Source organism: Chiloscyllium punctatum, chromosome 2 (genome assembly GCF_047496795.1).
Source record: "Chiloscyllium punctatum isolate Juve2018m chromosome 2, sChiPun1.3, whole genome shotgun sequence".
NCBI classification, from domain to species: Eukaryota; Metazoa; Chordata; class Chondrichthyes; order Orectolobiformes; family Hemiscylliidae; genus Chiloscyllium; species Chiloscyllium punctatum.
This window is the reverse complement of record NC_092740.1, coordinates 20,533,481-20,560,873: the sequence shown is the minus strand read 5'-3', so window position 1 is coordinate 20,560,873 and position 27,393 is coordinate 20,533,481. Positions and strand designations below refer to the sequence as shown.

General features: G+C 46.3%; 1 protein-coding gene across 6 annotated transcripts in view; it reads right to left on the bottom strand.

The window, feature by feature from the left end:
- galntl6 (polypeptide N-acetylgalactosaminyltransferase like 6) overlaps window positions 1-27,393 on the bottom strand; it is a 1,318,845-nt gene that overhangs the window by 779,615 nt on the left and 511,837 nt on the right. For all 6 annotated transcript variants that reach the window (XM_072591724.1, XM_072591725.1, XM_072591722.1 and 3 more), the window contains exon 4: window positions 21,573-21,711. In XM_072591724.1, the coding sequence (XP_072447825.1) occupies window positions 21,573-21,711 (139 nt within the window). The remainder of the gene's footprint in view (window positions 1-21,572; window positions 21,712-27,393) is intronic.

Below are 27,393 nucleotides of genomic sequence, written 5' to 3'. Positions count from 1 at the left end.
GCTAAGGCTCCTTTGACCGTATCTTCCAAAACCTACAATGCCAGCAAAAGCAAGGGCCATAGATGCATGGGAACATCACCTCCAGCAAGGTCTTCTCAAAACCATACACCATCCTGACTTGGAACTGTAAAGTTATTCCTTCAAATTAATGGGGCCAAAGTCTTGGAATTCTTTCCTGAATGGTACTGTGCCATAATCTACAGCCGTTAAAGAAGGAGATCATCACTATGCCCTCCAGCGTAAACAGCGATGGCCAACAGATATGAGCATAGCCAGCAAAACCTACATCTGATGCAATGGAGCTCACTGAGTCCACCTCCTGCTTCCTGGATTACTGGATTACCAGTCCAATGGTCTAGCCAATGTACCAGTGCTTTCCTACGTTTATTCTAATGGTTCAAAGAGAACCATTCAACAGGACATCAAGAAGATACAATCATCTTTATCAGAGGATAAGTCTTCGGGAGAAATATCTATTTGGATAGATTTCAATGATAATATTTCCCACTGCGCAAACCTCACTGGCACTGCGCCAGCAAAACATTGATTTTTGGTCCTTTATTCTGAATGCCAGGGTGAGGCCATTCAGCCCTTTGAGTCTGTTTCACCATTCAGTTACCTCACAGCTGGTTTGCATCATAACTCTGACTTCAAGCCTTGAATCTATGACTCTAAAGAAAAATCAATCCATCTCTCTTTGCATGTTTTCCATTGATCCTTAGTATCAGCAGTTTTCTGGGGGGAGGGCATTCCAGATATTCACTTCCCTTTGAGTGCAGAAGTGTCCTTGAGTTCAGTGTAGTCTGTGCAGCCTCGTTCTAACTGAGGGCTATATGCACTTGTTCTGGAGTGCTTCACTAAAGGATTCACATGCTTTAATGAGCTTAATCACCTCAATTAGATCACCAGACAATCTTCCACACTCAAAGGATGACAAAACTCATCGAACAAACTTGACCTTGTGCTTCAACACTTTTAGATTTGTACCCATTCAAGTTTGATGACCTTAAATCATGTATGTGTCAAATCTGTTAAGATGGCTTCTCAGCGGATAATTTGTCTGGTTTTAATATCACACTTTCATAAGAAGGCAATTGCATCTGTCCACCATCGAGTAAGGAGAGATAAATGAACACCTTCCGAGTCTGAAGAGGGTGCTGATAGTTGATAAGACAGAGAGCAGAAACTCAATAAGCATATTCCAAGGCAATAGCTCACGAGAGAAAAAAAACGCTAGAGAGGTGAACCACAGATTAAAATAGTTTCCACTGCAAAAGTGTGATACCATTAAGTGAGAATAGGTGCTCCTATCTTCCAAAGATCTGATTCTCATGCCTCCTACTGGTAGCCCGTGTTAAGCGATGTCTCCACTGCGACCTTTCTCAGTAGTTCCATTGTGAGGAACACAACACCTACTTTGTCATCAGGCAAGTGACAACTGCAGCCTTAGAAAACACCAATGCGAAGATTCTGAGCAACAATTTACATAGTAATTGTCTCCATGTGTCAGGGCCTTCAATTTACAATCCTGATTTCAGTCAGACACTATTCCTGTTCGAATGTAGTCTTGCCATTCTGGTCTGACAGAGCAGTGATAACCAGTAATTTTCTTGCAGGTTTTGACAGCTTTGCAAAATTAGCTGAGAGTGAGAAAGAGAGAGAGAGAGAGAGAGAGAGAAATATAGACAGAAAGAGAGAAAGGACTTCTTCTGAGTTTCACAGTTGGAAGGTGATGAATTATAAGCCTGAATGCGGACTCCATGCTGAAGTCTGCAGCACAACATGAACATTATCATTTTATTGTTTCCAGCTGCAGTGCTCACAAATGAAACAAGATTTCGTTTATGAGCACATGTGCCACCTCTAAAAGATGCAAAGGTGACTGTCATCGCCAACACAGACGACTGGGAGGAGACAGCAACAGACAGAACCTTTGATTAGTGAGATAATCAATGCGATAAGGAGAAATGTAAAGCACAGTTGGCTGCAGTGAGGGCATTTCGTGCCCATTCCCAATCTTCTGCCACCATCTGCAGTGACTGCAGGAGAGAACGCCAAGCCCGAAGAGGAGCAATGTTTGACATTGAGTTGACCACCAAGCTAATTCCCCTAAAAGCAGGCTGCCACAGAAACAGAGGGAGAGGGACAGAGAGAGAGAGAGAGAGACAGAGACAGAGACAGAGAGATACTGTACATCTTTATATAGGACAGGGGATTGGTCTTGTTCCAGGTTCCAGTAGATTTGCAGTGCAACCAACTGGTCCAAGCCGGTGTCTATTTCCCATTCTAACTATCCTCCTGCATCTCACCGTGTCAGGATATTCCTCCCGCCCTTTATTCCCCCATTTAACTATCTGGCTGCAATTCAAATGCCATTCACTTCCATATTCCACTTTTCAAAGATTCTCGGGCTGAAGCAGTTTGTCTTGAATTCTGAATTGAATTTATTATTGATACACTGCAGTTCAAGGATGCCCTGAAGCATAGTGTATTGGTGAACCCTAGCAGAGGATGAATGGGCACTGCATAACAGTCAACAGACAGGAGTGTTCCCTCCCAGTTAGGGAACACTTCAGCGGTCCAGGACATTCGACCTCAAGCCTTCGAGTGACCATCTTCCAAGGCGGACTTTGGGACAGGCAGCAGAGAAAAGTGGCCGAGCCTGGTGTTGTGTGATGTTTAACTGAATTCATTATTGACTGTGATATTAATGTCTCTAAACATTGGAATCCACACAAGTGGCAAACATCTTCTCCCTATATCTACTCATCAAACATCTTCATAATATTGAAGAAAATGCAAACATATTACAGTATATTAAGTTACACAGAAATACTTTTACTTGATAGAATCAGCCTTTCGGCCCCATCGATCCATGCTGGTCTTGAAGCTCCACATGAGTCACTTCCAAATTTTTTCATCTCACCTCATCAGGATATCTTTTTATCCCTTCCTCCTCATTTTTATCGTTATTCCATTAATACGTATGTGCTCATCGCCTCAACCAGTCCTGAGTAGAACACTTTAAACTACTCTCTGGAAAGAAAACAGTCTCACCTGAATACCTCACTGAATATAATAGTAGAGGAGAAAGTGAGGACTGCGGATGCTGGAGATCAGAGTCGAGAGTGTGGTGCTGGAAGAGGACAGCCGGTCCGAGGAACAGGAGAATTAACGTTTCGGGCAAAAGCCTTAATAGTGACCAATCATTCTTTGCACTGAAGTTCAATTTGTGACTTAAGCTAACTCCTTTTTGAAACTGCTCATGGATAGGATCAGTGACATCTGCTTATCGTCCTTACATCCTTAGTAATCCTGAATCTTCTCTGAAGGCAGTTGCCTGGAAGGGAGCATTTTAGCCATGAGGTAAGACTGGATAAATTTGGGGTTTTTTTTAGAGAATAGAAGGCTGATAGGAGACATGGAATGGGCATGAAAGAATAATGGATGGTTAAAATAAAGGAAAATCCTAAATTATTTTCGATGTACATTAGGCATACAATGATAACTAAGGAAAGAGGAGTCTCTCATAAAGATTGGAGTGGTAATTTGTGCACAGAGCCAGATGGTATAGATTGGGTTCTAAATGAATCCTGTCAATGTTCACTAGTGAACAGGGCACTGGGGGTACAGGAATCACACTGATGGACAGTGATCTACTTACAGAGAGGATTCTAATGGTCTGGGAAGCTTTAAAGTCGATAAATCTCTCATAGTGAATTCAACATACTCCAGGCTGTTGAATGATGCAAGGCAGGAAATAGCAGAGGAATTGGCATTAACTTTGAACTGCTCCCACAGGAGAAGTGTCAGAGGACTGGAGAACAGCCAACATGGTACCATTATTCAAGAAGGGAGCAAGAGATTAACCAGAAAAAGCCAGTTACTCTAAGTCTCAGTGATATGGAAATGATTGGAAGCGAGGTTGAGGGACAGAATTAATTTGCATTTGGAGAGGCAGGGATTAATCAAAAGCAATGGTATTGCTAAGGGGAGGCCATGTCTGACCAACGTGATTGAATTTTTCAAAGAGATGACTGGGTGTGTTGATGAGGGCAATCTGTTTGACGTAGCCTGCTTCGACCTCTGCAAGGCTTTGGTAAGGTCCTGCATAGGAGATTAATGGGGAAGGTAAGAGCCCGCGGGATCTAAGGAAATTTGGCAAATTGGATCCACATTTGGCTGAGTGGCAGGAAGCAGGGATGATGGTTGAGACATGTTTTTCTGATGGGAAGTCTGTGTCCAGTGGGGTCCCAAAAGTATCAGTTGTAAGGACTTTTGATGTTTGTACTATATCTAGACCTGAATATAGGAGGGGTTGATCCATAAGTTTCAAAAATTAGTGGTAAATAATGAAGTGGAAAGCCTTAGATTATGAGAGGATATAGATTGGTTGGTCAGGTGAACTGATCAGTTGCAAATGGAATTTATTTGGATAAGTGTGTGGTGATGCACTTGGGCAAGGCAAACAAGGCAAGGAAATAAATGATGAACAGTAGAACCCAGGGAAGCATGGAGGGTCACAGGGATCATCACGTGTGCATGTTCACCAGTCCCTTTAGGTATAAGGATCCCTGATGAAGAGCTTACACCCGAAACAGTGATTCTCCGGCTCCTCAGATGTTGCCTGACCTGCTGTGCTTTTCCAGCACCACACTCGCGACTCTGACCTCCGGTATCTGCAGTCCTCACTTTCTCTTACTTCATGGAACTTTGGTCAGGCCACACTTGGAATATTGCATACAGTTTTGGTCATCACATTACAAGAAGGATATGGATGCTTTGGAGAGGGTGCAGAAAAGATTTACCAGGATGTCGCTTGGTGTGGGGGATTTTAGCTATGAAGAAAGGTTGGGTAGACTTGGGTTTTTTTCACTGGAATGCAGGAGATTGATAGAAGTTTATAAGACTATGAAAGACATGGACAGAGTGGAAAATGTGAGGCTTTTTCCCAGGATGTAGGGGTCAATTACTCAGGGACACAGGTTCAAGGTGTGAGGGGGGAAGATTAAAAAAAATGTGTCATGTTTTTCACACAAAGGGTAGTGAGTGCCTGGAACATGCTGCCAGAGGAAGTGGTGGAAGCAGACACAATATCAGCATTCAAGAAGCATTTGGATGAATACATGAATAGGAAGGGACTACAGGGATGTGGATCCTGTAAGTGAAGACAGTTTTAGTGTGGAAGGCAAAGTCTGTTGGCACAGGCTTGGAGGGCCAAAGGGCCTGTTCCTTTCCTGTGTTGTTCTTTGTTCTTGTTAGCCAAGGCATAGAGTTTAAGAGCATGTAGATTATGCTGGAACTGTCTATAATGTTGATTAGGCCATATCCAAGGCACTGTGCACAGTCCTGGAATCCATATAACAGGAGGAATGTGACAGCACTGGACAGGGTGCAGAGGAGGTTTACCAGGATGTTCCCTGGGCTGGAGAGTTTCAGTTATGAAGAGAGATTGGACAGCCTGGGGCTATTTTCCTTCGAGCTGAGCAGATTGAGAGGGGACATGATTGAGATGTATAAAATTATAGGGGCATAGAAAGGTTCCATGGGAAAAACCTTTCCCGATGGAGTGATCAATAACTCATGAGACATAGACTTAAGATGAGGGACAGAAGGTTTTGTGGAAATATGAGGAAAACATTTTCACCAGAGGTGGTGACAGACTGGAGCTCACTGCTTGCAAGGATGGTAAAAGCAGAAACACTCGAACATTGAAGAAGTATTTGGATATGCTCTTGTGATGCCAAGGCGTTCAAGGTTATGGACCAAGTGCTGGAAAGTGGGCGGGGGGAGGGGGGAGGGGAGGTGTTAGAATCATTAGGTGGTTGATTCTGACTGGTGGAGACTCGATGGGCTGAAGGGCCTTTTTCCCTGAGCTGGAGATCTCTATGACTGCAAAATGCTGAAGGTGGAGCAAGCTCACTGTGAGCTCTGGGACTCACACCAGCTGAATTGAACCAGGAGACATCTCAGGGCTCTTCACTTGCTCTCAAAGAGCAAAGATCAAAGATCAGTACAGCACCGGATCAGGCCATTCAGCCCACCAAGCCTGCGCTGACATATGGCGCTTTTCTAAACCAATAGCCTTTTGCCTCTGCATGGTTCATATCCCTCTATTCCCTGGCAATGCATGTATTTGTCAAGATGTCTCTTAAACATAGTGTCTGCTTCTGCCACCTATTCTGGTGGTGCATTCTCAGCAATTATCACTTCCTGTGTAAAAAAAACTTGCTTTTCACATCTCCTTTACATTTCCCACTTTTATCTTAAACTTATGTTCCCTAGTTTCTGACATATCTGCCCTGGGAAAAAAGACTGTCTATCCATTCTATCCATGCCTCTCACAGTTTTGTAAACTTCTATCAGGTGGTTCCTCCACCCCTGACTAACAATCTCTCCACCTAGCTAGTGCATTCCAAACTAGGCAATAATCCTTTTCTGTACCCTCTCCAAAGCCTCCAGATCATTCTGGTAGTTTGGAGACCAGAACTGTGCACAATAATTCAAATTGTAGCTCAAGTTCGAAACAGCTGAAACATGACTTGTCGATTTTTAAATTCTATGCCGATGAAGGCAAACATCTTAAACATTTGTGGTGTCACTTTCAGGGAACTGTGGATCTGTACACCTAGATCCCTCTGTATGTCAATGCTTCTAATGGTTCTGCCATTTACTGTGTGCTTCCTTCCTGCATTAGACCTTCCAAAATGCATCACTTCACATTTGTCCAAATTAAATTCCATGTGTCATTTCTCCATCCAAGTCTTCAGCCTATTCTACTCTCTGGCAATCCTTCTCAATGTCCACAGCTCCCCCAATCTTTTGTCATCCACAAACTTACTAATCTGACCACCTATCATTCTCCTCCAAATCATGTATATTACAAACAACAGGCAGGTGGGAGGGGATGTGGGTTCCCAGCACTGATCCCTGCAGAACATGACTAATCACAGACCTCCAGTCAGAAAAACACCCTTCCACTGCTACTCTCCATCTTCTATGACCAGACCAGCTCTGTATCCATCTTAGTAACTCACCACAGATCGCACGTGACTTCACTTTCTGAATCAGCCTTGCCGAAGGCCTTGCTGAAGTCCACATAGACATCATCCACGGCCCTGCCCCCATCAGTCATTTTTGTCAATTCCTCAAAAATCTCCATCAAGTTTGTGAGAAACGACCTCCCTTGCACCAATCTACGCCGCCTGTTGCGAATAAGTCCAAAAATGTTCCAAATGTGAGTAAATCCGGTTCCTAAGAATTTTCCCCAATAATTTTCCCACCACTGATGTCAGACTCACCAGCCTGTAATTTCCCAGATTATCCCTGCTGCCCTTCTTAAACAAAGGGACAACACTGGCTATTCTCCAGTCCTCTGCAGCCTCTCCTGTGACGAAACAGGATACAAAGGTTTCGTACAAAACCCCCGAGTAATTTCCTCCTTCACCTCCCTCAATTTTCTGGGATAAATCCCATCAATTCCTGGGGTTCTGTCATCTCAAAACACCCAACACCACCTCCTTGTTTTTATCGACATGCCCTAGAATATCAATGTAGATGTTTGTTGTTTTTTTCCCAGAATGAGAGAGAGAGTCAAAGTCACAGATCCATAGGGATCTACAGCACAGAACAAATGCCTTTTAGCTCATTGAGTCTGTGCAGGTGAGAAACAACTCTTAAATATTCTAAACCTTTCTTTTCAGCCCATTTGCTAAGTGCAGGAAAATGGGGTTAGCGTGGATGGACAGTTTGGTTGGCATGGATCAGTATGGGCCAAACGGTCTGTCTCCGTGCTGGAGGGGGGTCTATGACTTTGCCCATAGTTTTGTGTGCCTTGACATTGCAAGTGCACATCTAAGTACTTCTTAACTGTTATGTCTCTACTGCCCTGACAGGCAAGAGTTCCAGGTTCCCATCACGCTCTGGGTGAAAAAGGTTTTTTTTTGCATCCCATCTGAACCTTCAGTCCCTGACCTTAAATCTGTGCCCTGTGGTCATTGATATCTCTACCAAGGGAGAAAGTTTCTTCCTACCTGTCTATACCTCTCATAAATTTATGCATCTCAATCATGTCCCCCCTCAATCTCCTTTGCTCTAAGAAAAATAATCCCAGTCTTTCCAATCTATCTTCATAACTGAAACCGTCCAGCCCAGGGAACATCCTGGTAAATCTCCTGTTTCATCTTGGTAAATCACCTCTGTGGAGGTGAGTGAACAGGCAGCTCAGAGGGTATGTAGGGTTAGCGGAGTTAGGGCTTCTGGTCGGTTGGGCTGAGTGGGGAAGAATGTTGCAGGCATTGGTGACTGTTGCAAAGCATGATGCTTAATGGGAGGTAGGTGCACCTCAGTGAGTGTGAGGTATCAGTGAGAAAATGGTGGCACTTCCACTGATGGTAGACAGAAGGAGATTGACCTCTTCCCAACAATGATGGGCATTCCTCCAGACAACTCTGAGACTGAGTCAACTTGGGTGGCACCTTCGGACCAGGCTGGCATATTCTAGCTTTGTGGGCTCTGCTATCTGCACTGGGAGGGGGAGGACGTCCTGCCTGTGTACCACCCCATCCTGCAGGAGATCCAGGACTGTGCCCACAAAGGGAGACACTGACCCCACCCCCGACCTGCCTGCCATGTCTGGGGCAACTGTGGGCAGCTGTACAGGGCAGCCATGGACTGGCAGTGCTTTGCCATGCTTTCAATGAGCCTTTTAAGATGGAGCCCACACCAGGGATGCTGGTGAATTCCAGAATATCTGCTGAGTGCAGAGTTCCTCCAGAGATAGTGCACACTAACATAATCCGACATGTGGAAGGCCATAGGAGCGGGGTAGGTAATTTATGAGGTGAGATTGGTAAGATTGGGCAAGAAAACTGACTGGACGTCAGGACAAGGATCACTCCACAGAACACATTGCAACTCACACTTGGCCAAGTACACCCAAGGTTAAGCTCAAGGAATCTGATTAGTTCTTGAATCTCAAATTCAGCTCTCTGGAGAGAAAGAGGTACATCTGAAATGTTCCTGGCTTGCTGGTAGCACACTGCCCATCAAATTTGACTTAGAAATCAACTGAGGTGACTCCTGCAATTTCTTTGCCTTTTGTATTCTGAATGATATTGGAAAGGAATGCTTTATAGTTTACCTCAGGTAAGACTGAAGTTAAATTTAAGCTTAAAATAGCAGGAGATCTCAGACCTGTGTTATGCTCCTCTTGCTCCATGTGGGAGCTCAGAGACACAGCTGATGTCCCTGACTCCTTCACATGCAGGAAGTGTGACCAGTTGCAGCTGGTTAGACTGCATGACAGCTCTGGAGCTGCGGAGGACTCACTTTGGAGCGTACGCGATGCTGAGGGGGTTTTGGATAGCACGTTTAGTGAAATGGTCACACCGCAGATTAAGATTGCCAAGGGAGAAAGGCAATGGGTGACCAAAAGGCAGAGAAAGAGCAGAAAGGCAGTGCAGGTGTCCCCTGCGGCCATTTCCCTCCAAAACAGGTTTCCCATTGTGGATACATCTGGGGGGACTGGCTCACCAGGGGAAGGTAGCAGTAGCCAGGTGCATGGCACTGCGGCTGGCTCTGCTGTACAGAAGGGCAAGAAAAAGAGTGGAAGGACTATAGTTGTAGGGGATTCAATTGTAATGGAAGCAGATAGGTGGTTCTGTGGTCGAAAACAAGTCTCCTGAATGGTATGTTGCCTCCCAGGTGCACGAGTCAGGGATGTCTCAAATCGGCTGCAGAACATTCTCAAGGGGTAGGGTGAACAGCCAGTTGTCATGGCGCATATAGGCACAAACAATAAAGATAAAAAAAAGGGATGAGGTCCTACAAGCAGAATTTAGGGAGTTAGGAGCCAAGTTAAAAAGTATGACCAGTGCCACGCGCTAGTCAGAGTAGGAATGATAGAGTGGAAGGTAAAAGGGGCTGAGGAGTTGCATTACAGGTCAGAGAAGATATCACAGCTATGCTGAAGGAGGGCATGATGGAAGACTCAAGCAGTGAGGCAATACGAGCAGAGCTCAGAAATAGGAAGGGTGCAGTAACAATGTTAGGGCTGTACTACAGGCCTCCCAACAGCCAACATGAGATAGAGGTGCAAAAATGTACAGATTATGGAAAGATGTAGGAGCCACCAGATAGTGGTAAGAGGAGATTTTAATTTTACCAATATTGACTGGGAGTTACTTCATATTAAAGGTCTAGACAGAGCAGAATTCTTAAGGAGCATCCAGAAGGGTTTTCTCGAGCAGTATGTATTTCGTCAACTCGGGAGGGGGCCATACTGGACCTGGTGTTGGGGAATGAGCCCGACCAGGTGGTCGATGTTTCCAGTTGGGGATTACTTTGGGAATAGTGATCACAATTCCATAAGTTTTAGAATACTCATGGACAATGACGAGAATAGTCCTAAAGGAAGAGTGTTAATTTGGGGGAAGGCCAATTGTATCAAAATTTGGCAGGAGCTGGGGAATGTAGATTGGGAGCAGCTGTTTGGAGGGAAATCCACATTCAATATGTGGGAGGCTTTTAAAGAGAGGTTGCTTAGAGTTCTGGAGAGGCATGTTCCTGTGAAAATAAGGGATCAAAATGGCAAGGTTAGGGAACCATGGATGACAGGTGAAATTGTGAGACTGGCTAAGAGGAAAAAGGATGCGTGCATAAGGTCTAGGCAACTGAAGACAGACAAAGCTTTGGAAGAATATTGGGAATGTATGACCAATCTGAAAGAAGGAATTAAGAGGGCTAAAAGCGGTCATGAGATACTTTAGTAAACAGGAAAATCCCACAGCCTTTTTTCCATATGTAAGGAGCAAGAGGGTAACTAGAGAAAGGGTTGGCCGGCTCAAGGACAAAGGAGGGAAGTTATGCATGGAGTCAGGAAAAATGGGTGAGATTCTTAATGAGTACTTTGTATAGCATTCACTGAGGAGAGGGACATGATGGATGTTGAGGTTACAGATAGATCTTTGAGCACTCTAGGTCAAGTTTGGAATGGAGGGAGGATGTTTTGGGTATTCTAAAAGGCATTAAGGTAGACAAGTCCCCAGGTCGAGATGGGATCTATACCAAGTTAAGGAGAGAAGTGAAAGAGGAAATTATTGGGGCTTTAACAGATATCTTTGCAGTGTCTTTGAACATGGATGAAGTCCCGAAGGACTGGAGAATTGCTCATGGTGTCTCCTTGTATAAGAAGGGTAGCAGGGATACTCCAGGTAATTGCAGAAAATGTGTTGCTGGAAAAGCGCAGCAGGTCAGGTAGCATCCAAGGAGCAGGGGAATCGACGTTTCGGGCATAAGCCCTTCTTCAGGAATGAGGAAAGTGTGTCCAGCAGGCTAAGATAAAAGGTAGGGAGGAGGGACTTGGGGGAGGGGCATTGGAAATGCGATAGGTGGAAGGAGGTCAAGGTGAGGGTGATAGGCCGGAATGGGGTGGGGGCGGAGAGGTCAGGAAGAAGATTGCAGGTTAGGAAGGCGGTGCTGAGTTCGAGGGATTTGACTGAGACAAGGTAAGGGGAGGGGAAATGAGGAAACTGGAGAAATCTGAGTTCATCCCTTGTGGTTGGAGGGTTCCTAAGCGGAAGATGAGGTGCTCCTCCTCCAACCGTCGTGTTGCATCCGTCTGGCGATGGATGAGTCCAAGGACCTGCATGTCCTTGGTGGAGTGGGAGAGGGAGTTAGAAGTGTTGAGCCACGGGGTGGTTGGGTTGGTTGGTCCGGGTGTCCCAGAGGTGTTCTCTGAAATGTTCCGCAAGTAGGCGGCCTGTCTCCCCAATATAGAGGAGGCCACATCGGATGCAGCGAATGCAATAAATGATGTGTGTGGAGGTGCAGGTGAATTTGTGGCGGATATGGAAGGATCCCTTGGGGCCTTGGAGGGAAGTGAGGGGGGAGGTGTAGGCGCAAGTTTTGCATTTCTTGCAGTTGCAGGGGAATGTGCTGGGAGTGGAGATTGGGTTGGTGGGGAGTGTGGACCTGACGAGGGAGTCGCAGAGGGAGTGGTCTTTTCAGAACGCTGATAGGGGAGGGGAGGGAAATATATCCCTGGTGGCGGGGTCCGTTTGGAGGTGGCGGAAATGACAGCGGATGATACGCTGTATATGGAGGTTGGTGAGGTGGTAGGTGAGGATCAGTGGGGTTCTGTCCTGGTGGCACTTGGAGGGGCGGGGCTCAAGGGCGGAGGAGTGGGAAGTGGAGGAGATGCGGTGGAGAGCATCGTTGATCACGTCTGGGGGGAAATTGCGGTCTTTGAAGAAGGAGGCCATCTGGGTTGTACGGTATTGGAACTGGTCCTCCTGGGAGCAGATGCAGCAGAGATGAAGGAATTGGGAATATGGGATGGCATTTTTACAAGGGGCAGGGTGGGAGGAGGTGCAGTCTAGGTAGCTGTGGGAGTCGGTCAGTTTATAGTAAATGTCTGTGTTGATTCGGTCGCCGGAGATAGAAATGGAAAGGTCCAGGAAGGGGAGGGAGGAGTCTGAGACGGTCCAGGTGAATTTGAGGTCGGGTGGAAGGTGTTGGTAAAGGGGATGAACTGTTCAACCTCCTCGTGGGAGCATGAGGCAGCGCCGATACAGTCATCGATGTAGCGGAGGAAAAGGTGGTGCCAGTGTAGCTGCGGAAGATGGACTGTTCCACATATCCTACGAAGAGGCAGGCATAGCTGGGGCCCATGTGGGTGCCCATGGCTACTCCTTTAGTTTGGAGGAAGTGGGAGGATTGAAAAGAGAAGTTGTTCAGGGTGAGGATCAGTTCAGTCAGTCGAAGGAGGGTGTCAGTGGAAGGGTACTGGTTGGTACGGTGGGAAAGGAAGAAGCGGAGGGCTTTGAGTCCTTCGTGATGGGGGATGGAGGTGTACAGGGACTGGATGTCCATGGTGAAGATAAGGCGTTGGGGACCGGGGAAGCGAAAATCATGGAGGAGGTGGAGGGCGTGGGTGGTGTCCCGACTGTAGGTGGGGAGTTCTTGGACTAAGGGGGACAGGACTGTGTTGAGGTATGCAGAGATGAGTTCGGTGGGGCAGGAGCAGGCTGAGACAATGGGTCAGCCAGGGCAGTCAGGTTTGTGGATTTTGGGCAGGAAGTAGAAACGGGCGGTGCGGAGTTGTGGGACTATGAGGTTGGAGGCAGTGGATGGGAGATCCCCTGAGGTGATGAGGTTATGGATGGTCTGGGAGATGATGGCTTGGTGGTGGGAGGTGGGGTCATGGTCAAGGGGGCAGTAGGAGGAGGTGTCCGCAAGCTGGCATTTAGCCTCAGCGGTGTAAAGGTCGGTGCGCCAAAATACTACCGCGCCTCCCTTGTCTGCCGGTTAGTGATGTCACTGGGGGTGGAAGAGGCTGCGGCGACGGCAACCCAGGGGGCGGAAGCGGCTGTGGCAATGACAGAAACAGTGTTATTCCCGATAGCCGTGGAGGCCGCGAATCTGTTGGCGATGGTCTTCCTGGCGATCGTGGAGGCGATTGTCTAGGCAGCGATTGCAGATGCTGCGAGGTCGGTGGGGGCGGAAGTGACGTCATGGTCTGCGGCGGCAGTTGTGCAGCCCTCCACTCCCTCCGTTCCAACCCCAACCTCACTATCAAACCGGCAGACAAGGGAGGCGCGGTAGTAGTTTGGCGCACCGACCTTTACACCGCTGAGGCTAAATGCCAGCTTGCGGACACCTCCTCCTACTGCCCCCTTGACCATGACCCCACCTCCCACCACCAAGCCATCATCTCCCAGACCATCCATAACCTCATCACCTCAGGGGATCTCCCATCCACCGCCTCTAACCTCATAGTCCCACAACCCCGCACCGCCCGTTTCTACCTCCTGCCCAGAATCCACAAACCTAACTGTCCCGGTCGACCCATTGTCTTAGCCTGCTCCTGCCCTACCGAACTCATCGCTGCATACCTCCACACGGTCCTGTCCCCCTTAGTCCAAGAACTCGCCACCTACGTTCGGGACACCACCCACGCCCTCCACCTCCTCCATGATTTTCGCTTCCCCGGTCCCCAACACCTTCTCTTCACCATGGACATCCAGTCCCTGTACACCTCCATCCCCCATCATGAAGGACTCAAATCCCTCCGCTTCTTCCTTTCCCACCGACCCAACCAGTACCCTTCCACTGACACCCTCCTTCAACTGACTGAACTGGTCCTCACCCTGAACAACTTCTCTTTCCAATCCTCCCACTTCCTCCAAACCAAAGGAGTAGCCATGGGCACCTGCATGGGCCCCAGCTATGCCTGTCTCTTAGGATATGTGGAACAGTCCATCTTCCGCAGCTACCCTGGCACCAGCCCCCACCTTTTCCTCCGCTACATCGATGACTGTATCGGCGCTGCCTCATGCTCCCACGAGGAGGTTGAACAGTTCATCCCCTTTACCAACACCTTCTACTCCGACCTCAAATTTACCTGGACTGTCTCAGACTCCTCCCTCCCCTTCCTAGACCTTTCCATTTCTATCTCAGACGACCGAATCAACACAGACATTTACTATAAACTGACCGATTCCCACAGCTACCTAGACTACAAATCCTCCCACCCTACCCCCTGTAAAAATGCCATCCCATATTCCCAATTCCTTCGTCTCCGCTGCATCTGCTCCCAGGAGGACCAATTCCAATACCGAACAACCCAGATGGCCTCCTTCTTCAAAGACCGCAATTTCCCCCAGACGTGATCGACGATGCCCTCCACCGCATTTCCTCCACTTCCCGCTCCTCCGCCCTTGAGCCCCGCCCCTCCAAGTGCCACCAGGACAAAACCCCACTGATCCTCAACTACCACCTCACCAACCTCCATATACAGCGTATCATCCACCGTCATTTCCGCCACCTCCAAACGGACCCCGCCACCAGGGATATATTTCCCTCCCCTCCCCTATCAGCGTTCTGAAAAGACCACTCCTTCCGTGACTCCCTCGTCAGGTCCACACCCCCACCAACCCAACCTCCACTCCCGGCACCTTCCCCTGCAACCGCAAGTAATGCAAAACTTGCGCCCACACCTCCCCCCTTACTTCCCTCCAAGGCCCCAAGGGCTCCTTCCATGTCCACCACAAATTCACCTGCACCTCCACACACATCATTTATTGCATCCGCTGCACCCGATGTGGCCTCCTCTATATTGGGGAGACAGGCCACCTACTTGCAGAACGTTTCAGAGAACACCTCTGGGACACCCGGACCAACCAATCCAACCACCCCGTGGCTCAACACTTCAACTCCCCCTCCCACTCCACCAAGGACATGCAGGTCCTTGGACTCCTCCATCGCCAGACGGATGCAACACGACGGTTGGAGGAGGAGCACCTCATCTTCCGCCTAGGAACCCTCCAACCTCAGGGGATGAACTCAGATTTCTCCAGTTTCCTCATTTCCCCTCCACCCACCTTGTCTCAGTCAAATCCCTCGAACTCAGCACCGCCTTCCTAACCTGCAATCTTCTTCCTGACCTCTCTGCCCCCACCCCACTCCGGCCTATCACCCTCACGTTGACCTCCTTCCACCTATCGCATTCCCAACGCCCCTCCCCCAAGTCCCTCCTCCCTACCTTTTATCTCATCCTGCTGGACACACTTTCCTCATTCCTGAAGAAGAGCTTATGCCCGAAACATCGATTCTCCTGCTCCTTGGATGCTGCCTGACCTGCTGTGCTTTTCCAGCAACACATTTTCAGCTCTGATCTCCAGCATCTGCAGTCCTCACTTAGTCCAGGTAATTACAGATCAGTGAGCCTCATGTCAGTGGTAGGGAAGCTACTGGAGAAGATACTGAGGGATAACATCTCTTTCCATTTGGAAGAAAATGGGTTTTTCAGTAATGGGCAGCATGGTTTGTGTGGGGAACGTTATGTCTTACAAATCTAATAGAATTATTTGAGGAGGTGACAAAGGTGATTGATGGGGGAAGGGCTGTAGATGACATATACATGGACTTTAGTCAGGCGTTTGATAAGGTTCCCCATGGTTGGCCGATGGAGAAGGTGAAGTGGCATGTGGTCCAGGGTGTACTAGCTAGATGGAGAGAGAACGGCTGGGCAGCAGGAGATAAAGAGTAGTAGTGGAAGGGAGTTTCTCAAAATGGAGGCCTATAACCAGTGGTGTTCCACAGGGCACCGTGCTGGGACCACTGTTGTTTGTGATATATATATAAATGATTTGGAGTTGCCTGATTCGCAGGTTTGCAGATGACACCAAGATTGATGGAATAGCAGACAGTGAAGGGAACTGTCAGAGAATATAGCAGAATATGGATAGATTGGAGAGATGGACAGAGAACTTTTGGAATATTGCATGCAAATCTGGTCTCCTTCCTATCGGAAGGATCTTGTGAAACTTGAAAGGGTTCAGAAAAGATTTACGAGGATGTTGCCAGGGTTGGAGGATTTGAGCTATAGGGAGAGGCTGAACAGGCTGGGGCTGTTTTCCCTGCAGCATCAGAGGCTGAGGGGTGACTTATAGAGGTTTATAAAATCATGAGGGGCATAGATAGGATAAATAGATAAGTCTTTTCCCTGGGTTAGGGGAGTCGAGAACTTGAGGGCATAGGTTTAGGGTGAGAGGGAAAGATATAAAAGAGACCTAAGGGGCAATTCTTTCATGCAGAGGGTGGAATGGAATGAGCTGCCAGAGGAAGTGATGGAGGCTGGTACAATTGTAGCATTTAAGAGGCATCTGGATGGGTATATGAATAGGAAGAGTTTGGAGTGATATGGGCTGGGTGCCGGCAGTTGGGTCTAGATTGGTTTGGAATAGCTGGTCGGCATGGACGAGTTGGACCGAAGGGTCTGTTTCCATGCTGTACATCTCTATGACTCTAAATGGCAAATGGAAGTCAATCCAGGCAAATGCGAGGTGATGCATTTTGGAAGTTCCAATTCAAGAGCAAACTATACGGTAAATGGAAAAGTCCTGGGGAAAATTGATGTACAGAGAGATCTAGGGTAATCAGGTCCATTGTTCCCTAAAGGTGGTAATGCAGGTCAATAAAGTGGTCAAGAAGGCATACGGCATACTTTCCTTCATTGGATGGGGTATTGAGTACAAGAGTTGGCAGGTCATGTTACAGTTGTATAGGACTTTGGTTCGGCTGCATTTGGAACATTGTGTAAAGTTCTGATCTTTGGAGAGTTTGCAGAGGAGGTTCTCCAGGATGTTGCTGGTATGGAGGGTGCTAGCTATGAAGAGAAGTTGAATAGATTCGGATTATTTTCATTCGAAAGACAGAGGTTGAGGGGGGACCTGAGTGAGGTCTGCAAAATCATAAGAGGTATCGACAGGGTGGATAGCAAGAAGCTTTTTCTGAGAGTCGGGGACTCAATTACTAGGGATCATGAGTTCAAAGTGAGAGGGGAAAGATTTAGGGGAGATATAAGTGGAAAGTTCTTTACACAGAGGGTGGTGGGGGCCGAGAATGCTTTGCCAGTGGAACGATAGCATCATTTAAGATATATCTAGACAGATACATGAATGGGCAGGGAGCAGAGGGATACAGATCCTTAGAAAATAGACGACAGGTTCAAATAGAGGATTTGGATCAGTGCTGGCTTGGAGGGTAGAAAGGCCTGTTCCTGCGCTGTAAGGTTCTTTTGTTCTTTGTTTTAGAAATTACACAGTAAGTATCCAGGCCATTGAAGCACCTCATAGAGTCATACAGCGCAGAGAAAGCTCTTCGGCCCATCTAAACTACCATTAAAGGTGTACTAATCCCAATTTCCTGCAATTGTCCCATATTGTTGAAAAGTTATAATATTTGAAGTGCCTTCCAAAATATTTTTTAAATATTCTAAGAATTCCAGCCTCTACCATCTTCCCAGGCAGTGGATTCCAGATTCACACCACCCACTGAGTGAAAAGGTTTTCTCCCAAATTCCCACTGAACCTTCTGCCCTTACCCGAAAAATCATGCCCTCTTGTGATTCACCTCTCAACCAGGTAGAATGGCAGCCATCTATTCACCCTGTCCATACCACCCCCCATAATCTTATACATGCTGTGAAAATTGAAAGGGTTCAGGAAAGATTTACAAGGATGTTGTCAGGGTTGGAGGATTTGAGCTATAGGGAAATGCTGAACAGGCTGGGGCTGTTTTCCCTGCAGCATTGGAAGCTGAGGGGTGACCTTATAGAGGTTTATTCAATCATGAGGGGAATGGATAGGGTGAATAACCAAGGTCTTTTTCCCAGGGAAGTGGAATCCAAAACTAAAGGGCATAGGTTTAGGGTGAGAGGGGAAAGAGTTAAAAGGGGCAACCTTTTCATGCAGAGGGTGGTACTTGTATGGAATAAGCTGCCAGAGGAAGTATGGCTGGTACAATTACAGCATTAAAAAGACATCTGGATAGGTATATGAATAGGTAGGATTTCGAGGGATTTGGACCAAATGATGGCAAATGGGATTAGACTAATTTACTCAGCAAGGACAAGTTGGATTGAAGGGTCTGTTTCCAAGCTGTCCAGTTCTATGACTCTGTGACTCTATGTGCAGTTGGCTCCATTAAATTGCCGTGTCCAGGATGTGCAGCAACTAGTCATGGCAAATTCAGGGTTATGGGGAAAGGGTCTGGGTGAGTTGCTCTCTGGAGGGTTTGTGCAGACTCAATGGGCCTAATGGTCTCTTTCGCCCTGTGGAGATTCTATGATTTTATGCCCCACCTCACTCTTTGCTGCTAAAACAAAGCAATCCAAGCCTATTTAGTCTCGCCTTCATCCCAGGCAACATCCTAGTGAACCTCGTCTGTACCCCCTCTCATGCTATCACATCCTTCCTGTACTGAGGTGACTGGAACTGCACACAGTACTCCAGTTGTGTCCTGACCAGCACTGCATACAATTCCAACATTACCTCTTTGCCCTGATACTCTATGCCATGACAAATGAAAGCAAGTGTTCGATTTATCTCTTAACTGTCCTATTCATATGCTTTGCTGACTTCAGGAATCTGTGAATAATTACTCCAAGATCCCTCTATTCCTCTGAGCTACCCTGTGTCCTGCCATTTATTAAATGCTCCCATATCTTGTTTCTTCTTCAAAAGTGCATCACCTTGCACTTATCAGGGTTGAATACCATCTGCTACTGGTCTGCCCATTTGACCAACCCATCTGTATCTTCCTGAAACTTACAACCACCTTCTTCACTATTGATCACCTTTCCAATCTTAGTATCATTTGCAAACTTGCTTCACATTCCCTAACATTTTCATCTACATCATTTAAGTATATATCAAACAATGAAGATCTCAGTACTCATCCCTGTGGGCACACTGCTGGACACCAGCCTCCAGTCATTCGAACAGCCTTCCACTTTGTTTCCTGTTACTAAGCTAGTTGCTGATCCATCTCACCAAGTTTCACTGAATTCTATGTGTTTTAACCTTCTCAATCAGTCTCCCATGTGGCACCTTGTCAAAAGCTTTAATAAATTCCATATAAACTACATCAACTGAACTTCCCTCATCCACACACTTGATCACACTTTTGAAAAATTCTAACAAATGTGTTAGGCATGACCTACCTCTGACAAAGCCAAGCTGACTACCACTAATTAACCCATGCCCTTCCAAGTGAATATTAATTCTCTCCTTCAGAATTTTTCCCCAAGAGTTTCCCGACCGCTGACATTGAGAGTCACCCGCCTGTAATTTCCTGGTTTCATCTTGACCATCCTTAAAAGGTGGAACCACATTAGCCATCCTCCAGCCCTCTGGCACTTACCCTGTGGCCAGAGGGGAATTAAAGATTTGTGTCAGAGCCCCTGCAATTTCCTGCCTCCCCTCCCACAGCAGCCTGGGATGCAATTTCATCCAGGCCAGGGGATTTGTCCATTTTTAAGCCTGACAGACAATAGTTCCCTATTTCCTATGTCAAACTGTGCAAATTCCACACAGTCCCTTTTCCTGAATTCCATTCTGACATTTTCCTTTCCCATTTAAACCCTTCCATTACCCTGTGGCTTCACAGTTTGCACCTTGATCTACAATGGGCTGTACTCTTTCCCTGGTTAACCTGTTCCCTTTAATGTATTTTTAGATTACTTTAGGATTCTCCCTAATCTCATTTGCAAGTCCTTTCTCATGCCCCCTTTTTGCTCTGCTAATTTCTTTCTTAAGTTCCATCTTGCACTTTCTGTATTCCTCTCAAACTGCAGCTGAATTTCTCCCTTTGAGCTTGCTCACAGCTTTTCTCTTCTTCCTCATCCAGTCCTGAATTATCCTTGACGTCCAGGGTTCTCTGAACTTACTGTTGCCCTGAAGGGTACATGTTGGACCAATACTGTCCCCAGCTCATTTTGAATGTCCCCCACTGCTCTGATGTAGACTTACCTGCAAGGAGCTGTTTCCATTCAACTGCGGCCAGATTCTGTTTTATATTAACAAAACCTGCCCCCCCCCCAAACCCAAGCCATCTTTTGCGGCCAGATCTTTCCTTAAGCATAACAAATTTGAACCATATCATCATGTGGTTACATGTTCCTTCACTGCCACTTCGAACACTTGTCCATCTTCTTTTCCCAGAACCAGATCCCACACTGTGCTGTCGCTTGTTGGGCCTTCTATACCTTGATACAAAACACTCCCCTGGATACATTTCAAGAAATCCTTCCCTTCTAAACCCTTAACACTATGACCCTCCCAATTTATGTTGGCAAAGTTGAATTCCCCTGGTATAATTACATGATTAATACTCTTACACAGCTCTATGAACTACATATTTGCTTCTCTACCTCCTATTGACTCTTTGTGGGCCTATAGTTCACTCCCAGTAAAGTGGCTGCCCCTTAACATTCCTAAGTTCTATCCACAAAGCTTTGTTTGAGGGTCCATCCAAGGTAGCATCTCTCTTTATTGCAGTAATTGACTCCTTAAGTAATAGTGCTACACCCCCACCCCTCTCATACCCTCCTCTGTCTGGCCTAAAGATCCGATGCCCTGGAATGCTGAGTTGCCAGTTCTGCCCTTCCCTCAACCCTGTTTCTGTCATGGCAGCAATATCACACTTCCACAATTCACGTCTTTAACTCATCAATCTTACCAATTATACTCCTCTCATTAAAGACCAGCCAGCCTCGCCTTACTCTCCTGACACTGAACATGGCTGAACCATCTCTGACCTGCTTTCTTTGCTGTAGCATGACGTGCCTCGGTGTCATTGATATTCTGTGTCACTCTCCCCTCCCGGACTAGGTCAAACTCTTCTCAACAGCATGAGCAAACCTATCCCGACGGATGTTGATCCCAATGTGGATTAGGTGCAGACCATCCTATTTGTACACACCCCACCTTCCCCAAAAACTGTACCAATGATCCAGGAATCTAAAACCCTTCCTCTTGCACCAACTCGTGAGCCATGTCTTCATCTCTTCTATTTTCCTATTTCTAAACTATGTGGCAGTGGGACTAATCCTGAGATTACAACATTGAGGTCCTGCCTTTTAATCTACCGCTTAGCTCCCTGAATTCTTGATGTAAGACCTCATTTCTCACTTTGCCCATATCACTGGTACCAACGTAAACCATGACTTCAAACTCATCACCCTCCCCTTTTAGGATGCCCTCGGATGTTTCCTTCATTGCACTTACTTTGGATGTCGGATGTCAGGCAGTGAGCGGTCCAGGGCAATGCTGTTGCTCACATAAATGTTGAAACCGTTTTCCCTGTACGCTGAGTCAGACTGATCCTCCTCCGTCAGTGGGTAAGGCTTCCCATGTTCACCCTTTCCTGCAACAAAGATGGAGATCACCAGTCTGTGCTTGACAAATTGCTCCCTGACTGAGATTCTGCTTTTCAAGCAACCTTTATGGAACAGTGAGCTGGGGAAGGTAACAAATGCTGCACTGGCTAGTGACAGGATCCCCTTGATTTCCTGTGGATGCTGCTGTCCGAATAGACCTTGAAGGGCAGAATCAGCCCTCTGATAGCCAGCAGTGGCAGTACCTTGTACTGATATGGCAAATGACGATATTGTAAAACATCCCAAGGCTAACCAAAGGAGGACCATGGAATTCTCTGCCACAGAAAGTGGTGGGCAAGCAAGAGGCTGGAAGAACACAGCAAGCTAAGTAGCTTCAGGAGGTGGAGAAATCAATGTTTCGGGTATAATCCTCCTTGAAGGGTTGTACCTGAAACACTGACTTCACCACCTCCTGATGCTGACTGGCTTGTTGTGTTCTTCCAGCCTCCTGCTTGTCTACCTTGGAATCCAGCATCGGCAGTTTTTTTAGTCTCTAACAGAAGGCAGATGAGCCCAACACATTGAATGTTTTCAAGAAGGAGTAAGACATCGTTCTTTGGGCTGAAGGAAACTAAAGGTCCCGGGAGAAGGCATGAACACTATGCTGAGGTGGATGATCACCCATGATCATGTTGAATGGGGTAGCAGGCTGAAAGGCCTGCAATTGCTCCTATTATCAATTTTTATATCTTTGGAATTCTTGACCCCAGGTGACTGTGGAGGGTCAGTCCTGTCAAGACAGAGATTGACAGATTTCTAGATATTAAACACATTAAGGAATATTGGAATAGTGCAGAAAAGTGGTATTAAATTAGATGATGGGAGGGATTGAGCAATTGAGGCCTATATTCACTAAAAGTTCAGCGGAATGGGAAGAGTTAGATTCTCAACCACTCAGGAAATCAAAGGTTATGGGAAAAGGGCAGGAAAATGGGGAATGTCAGATCAGCTACAAACCTATTGCATAGCAGATCAGGTTTAAGAGGCTAAATGGCCTACTCCTGTTCCTATATTTATATAGGAATACCAGAGTAGGCCATAGGAACAGGCGGCATGGTGGCTGAATAGTTAGCTCTGCTGCCTCATAGCACCAAGGACCCAGGTTTGATTTCAGCCTTGGGGGCTTTTCTGTGTGGAGTTTCCACGTTCTCCCTGTATCTGTGTGGGCTTCCTCCCACAGTCCAAAGATGCGCAGGTCAGGTGAATTGGCCATGCTAAATTGCCCATAGTGTTAGGTGCATTAGTCAGAGGGAAATGGGTCTGGGTGGGTTACTCTTCAGAGGGTCAGTGTGGACTTGTGGGGCCAAAGGGCCTGTTTCTACACCGTAAGGAATCTAATATTATAGTCTATTTATATCTTATTTATTAAATGCAAAAATGGATTGGCAAAGTAGATGTAGAGAGGATATTTCTCTCTGTGGAACAATCTGGAATAAGAGTTCATGGCTTCAGGTAAGATCGAGATGAGGAGAAATTACTTCCCTCAAAGGGTCATGAATCTATGGAATTCATTTCTCCAGAGAGTGGTAGATGCCAGGACACTGGATAAATTCAGGGAAGGGATAGAAGGATTTCTAATCAGTAAAGAGTTAATGGGTTATGGAGAATGGGGAGGAAAGTGGAGTTGAGGCTGAGAGGAGATCTGTCATGATCGTAATAAATGGTGGATCAGGCTCAAGGGGCTGAGCGGCCTACTCTTGCTCCTCATTCTTATGTTCTCATGGAGGCAACCTTTTCCAACATCTTAAATACTTAAATGAAAAACTAGATCCAGCAGCTGGGCCATCATTATGACGGAGTTGTAAAGTATGGTGCTGGAGAAACACAGCAGTCAGGCAGCATCCGAGGAACATCAGAGTCGACGTTTCGGGCATAAGCCCTTCATCAGGAATGCCCAAAACGTCAACTCTCCTGCTCCTCCGATGCTGCCAGACCTGCTGTGCTTTTCCAGTGCTACACTTTTCGACTCTGACTGTCCAACATCTGCAGTCCTCAATTTCCTTCATCATTGTAAAGGGAGTATGGGGTGGGCTGGGAAGCCCCTCCACAGACTGATCTATCATTGCATGCGGAGCCTGGAAGTTGCAGAGGCCCTTCAAGCCTTTTTGGAGTGCTAGCATCATGGTGAGAGACCTGGAGGTTGTTCCTAGGCAGCTGTCCCAGTCCCAGAGGCCTCAGGTGGTATCCAAGGATGTGCAGGCTCGGTGAGTTAGCCATGGTAAATGTGGAGTTATGGGAATAGGGTGGGATGCTGTTTGGAGGGTCAGTGCAGACTCGATGGGCTGAATGACCTCTTTATGTTTCTAATACGTCAACTAGGAAATTCTATTCCGTCTCCAACAACATGCATCGAGTGGTCTTTAACCCATCCTATTGGCTACCTGGTCTAACAGTGGGTAAATAACTCTTCTGCTCACCCTTATTCCAACTCCAGGAAACTAGCTCAATGACGGGGTGGGGAGGGGGGCGCGGGGAATGGCTATCAATGGTGTATGGTACAAAGTCAGCAAAAACGGTGAGGGATGTAAATTTTCCCACCTGTTTACCTCATGCTTGACCTCCTCTGTGGCTAAATGGGTCCAATTTAACTGTATTCCTGCCTTCACTGGATGTCGCTGACCATGTATTACCTATCTCTCCATCCCCTTGAAAAGGTGATGGTGAGCTCCTTCTTCAACTGCTGCAGTCCTTGTGGGGTTGGGACACCTACGGTATGAGCAGGAAGGGAATTCCAGGTTCTCAACTTGTGGACAGTGTAGGAATGGCGGTACATGTACTGCATGGTTAGTGAGGAGCACAGTCAGTATAGGATTGCAGCAGAGTAAGACAAAGTCTGAGTGAGTCACTGAAGGACTGCTATTGAAAATTTGGTTCAAAGTCGAAACTGAAAGCAAAAAGGAGCAGGGGTGCTTTAACTAAGGTCCATTGCAGGAAAGAAACTCTCCAGAATGAAAGGCAAGTGGAAGTAGGTGAAAGGTGGTGATCGAAAGTTCTATCTGGAGTGAAAGAAATGTCATAAATCTCTAAGCAATGTGTGTGCAGGGAAGAAGTTGACCAGTGACTGGTGAAGATTTCCAATTACAGTCCTTAAAATTAACATCTTCAGTTTATGAATACAAAGCATAGATAGAGGATTAGCTAACGATCAGAAATCAGTGTATTGGGATAAGAGGGCACTTTCAGGATGACGGTGGAGAGTGTGGTGCTGGAAAAGCACAGCAGGTCAGGCAGCATCTGAGGAGCAGAAAATCAACGTTTCGGGCATAAGCCCTTCAGGAAGGTGAAGGGCTTATGCTGGAAATGTTGATTCTCCTGCTCCTTGGAGGCTGCCTGACCTGCTGTGCTTTTCCAGCACCACACTCTCGACCCTGATCTCCAGCATCTGTAGACCTCACTTTCTCCTATTTTCAGGATGACAGCCTGTAATGAGTTCAGTGCCACAGGGATGAGTGCCGGGGCCACAATTATTTACAATATACACTAACGACTTGGATGAGGGAAGTGAACGGACTGTAGCCACATTTGTCAATGACACAAAAATAGGTGGGAAGGCAAGTGGTGAGACTGACATAATGAGTCTGCAGAGGGACACACACACAGGTGAAGCGATGGGTAAAAACTTGACACACGGAGTACAATATGAGATTATGCACTTTTGCAGAAAGAATAGAGGTGCTGAATACCAATTAAATGGAGATTAATGAATTAAAATCAGTCATAACGTAATTGAATGGTGGAGTAGAATCATTGGCTGAATGGTCTACTTCTACTACTACATCCTCTGCTCTTTCTCTTTTGTTCCCTCCTTTTTTTCTTTTCTTCCCCCTTTCGTCTTTCTTTTTTTAAAATCTCCCCATGCCACCATTGTATCCAAAAGGGGTCATCTTATGCTCTTGTGGTCTTAATTGGGATTGAAGGATCTGCAGTCAACAGTCCTGATTAAAAATTGTAACTGTGTGCTATGATAAAAAGACTCTCTGCTCTTTGGCTAAGGACAAACAGTCATTTGAGATCATGAAGGTTCTTGATAGAATTGTCCTTACAGTTAAGGATTGCTAATTGAAGCTAACTCCCATCACTTCCTGTCCCAAATCTTGGAGCCTTTCTCCCACCTCAACTACTTTTGCTAATAGCAAAGAGGTTTTGTTTTGGTTCTATTTAAATGTCCTCAGCATATCTTGCCTGTTATTTGAAGTAAATACATTCAAAAAACTTGGAACACCGAGGGAATTGGAAATCTGATTTTACACTGCCCGGCATTAAACTAAACTTATACAAAGATAAACATCTCTCCCGTACGTCTGTGTTGAAAAGGATGACAAAGCTTCAGCCTCAGCTTTAAATCTGAGTTCTGATCTCCTGTCACGGCTGACCAATCATTGGCCTACAATACATTTCTCCAGCTCACTGACTCAGAAAAGAAATTTTTTTCATATAGAGTCATTGAGTCATACAAAACAGCAACAGACCCTTCAGTCCAACTAGTCCATGCCAACCATAATCCCAAACTAAATTAGTCTCACCTGTCTGTGCCTGGCCCATCTCCCTCCCAAACTTTCCAATTCATGTACGTATCTAACTGTCTTTTTAAACATTGTGACTGTACCCGCACCCACCATTTCCCCGGAAGTTCATTCCACACACGAACCACTCTCTGCGTAATAAAATTGCCCCCTATGCCTTTTTAAAATATTTATCCTCTCACCTTAACATGCCCCTCAGTCTTGAAATCCCCCAACCTGTGGAGAAGACACCTGCCATTCACTTTATCGACATCCCTCATTATTTTATAAACCTCTACAAGATCACCATCAACTTCCCATGCTCCAGTGAAAAAAGCCCCAGCCTATTCAGCCTCTGTCCTTATAACTCAAACCTTCCATTCCTTTCAACCTCCTGGCAAATCACTTCTGAACCTTCTCAACCCTCGATAATATCCTTCCTAGAACTGGGAAACCAGACAGTTTGCAGCCCTCCAGCAAAAACTTCACCAATATCTAGTACAAACTGAACGTGATTTCCCAACTCAGATACTCAAAGGTCTGAGTAATGAAGGCAGGCATACTTAAAGCCTTCTTCACCATTCTGCCTACATATGACAAAAACTTTATGTAGCTCCAATCACAACTACAGGACATTCTGAAATGCTTCACAGCCAATGAAGCTTTACGGTGTAGCTGTGTAGCCACTGTCATAATACAGGAATAGAACTGGGGGATTGAGTGCAACAAACTCCCAGAAATAACAATGATCAGACAATTTCTTTTTTCGCTTATTTCGATTGAGGGAATAAAAGATATTGGTCAGGACACTAGAGAGAATCATCTATTCTACAAATAGAAACATAGGAACTTTCATATCCATTGGAAAATGTCACCATCTCACTCAAAAGATAGTACCTCTAATAGTATAGAGGAGTCAGCCATGATTCTTGCAGTCAAGGACAGCAGACAAATGTATGATGAAGGAGCTGGCCCACAAGCCAGCTCCAATACTAAATAAGATCGTGGCTATTTTGATGGTAATCTCAACTCCCCATTCCATCTTAATCCAATAATATTCCATTTCCTTGTTCACTAAAAATCTGTCTAACCTTGCCATAAAAATATTCAAAGATAGTCTATCCACAGCCTTTTGAGGGACAAATTTCCAAACATGACTATCTGTGA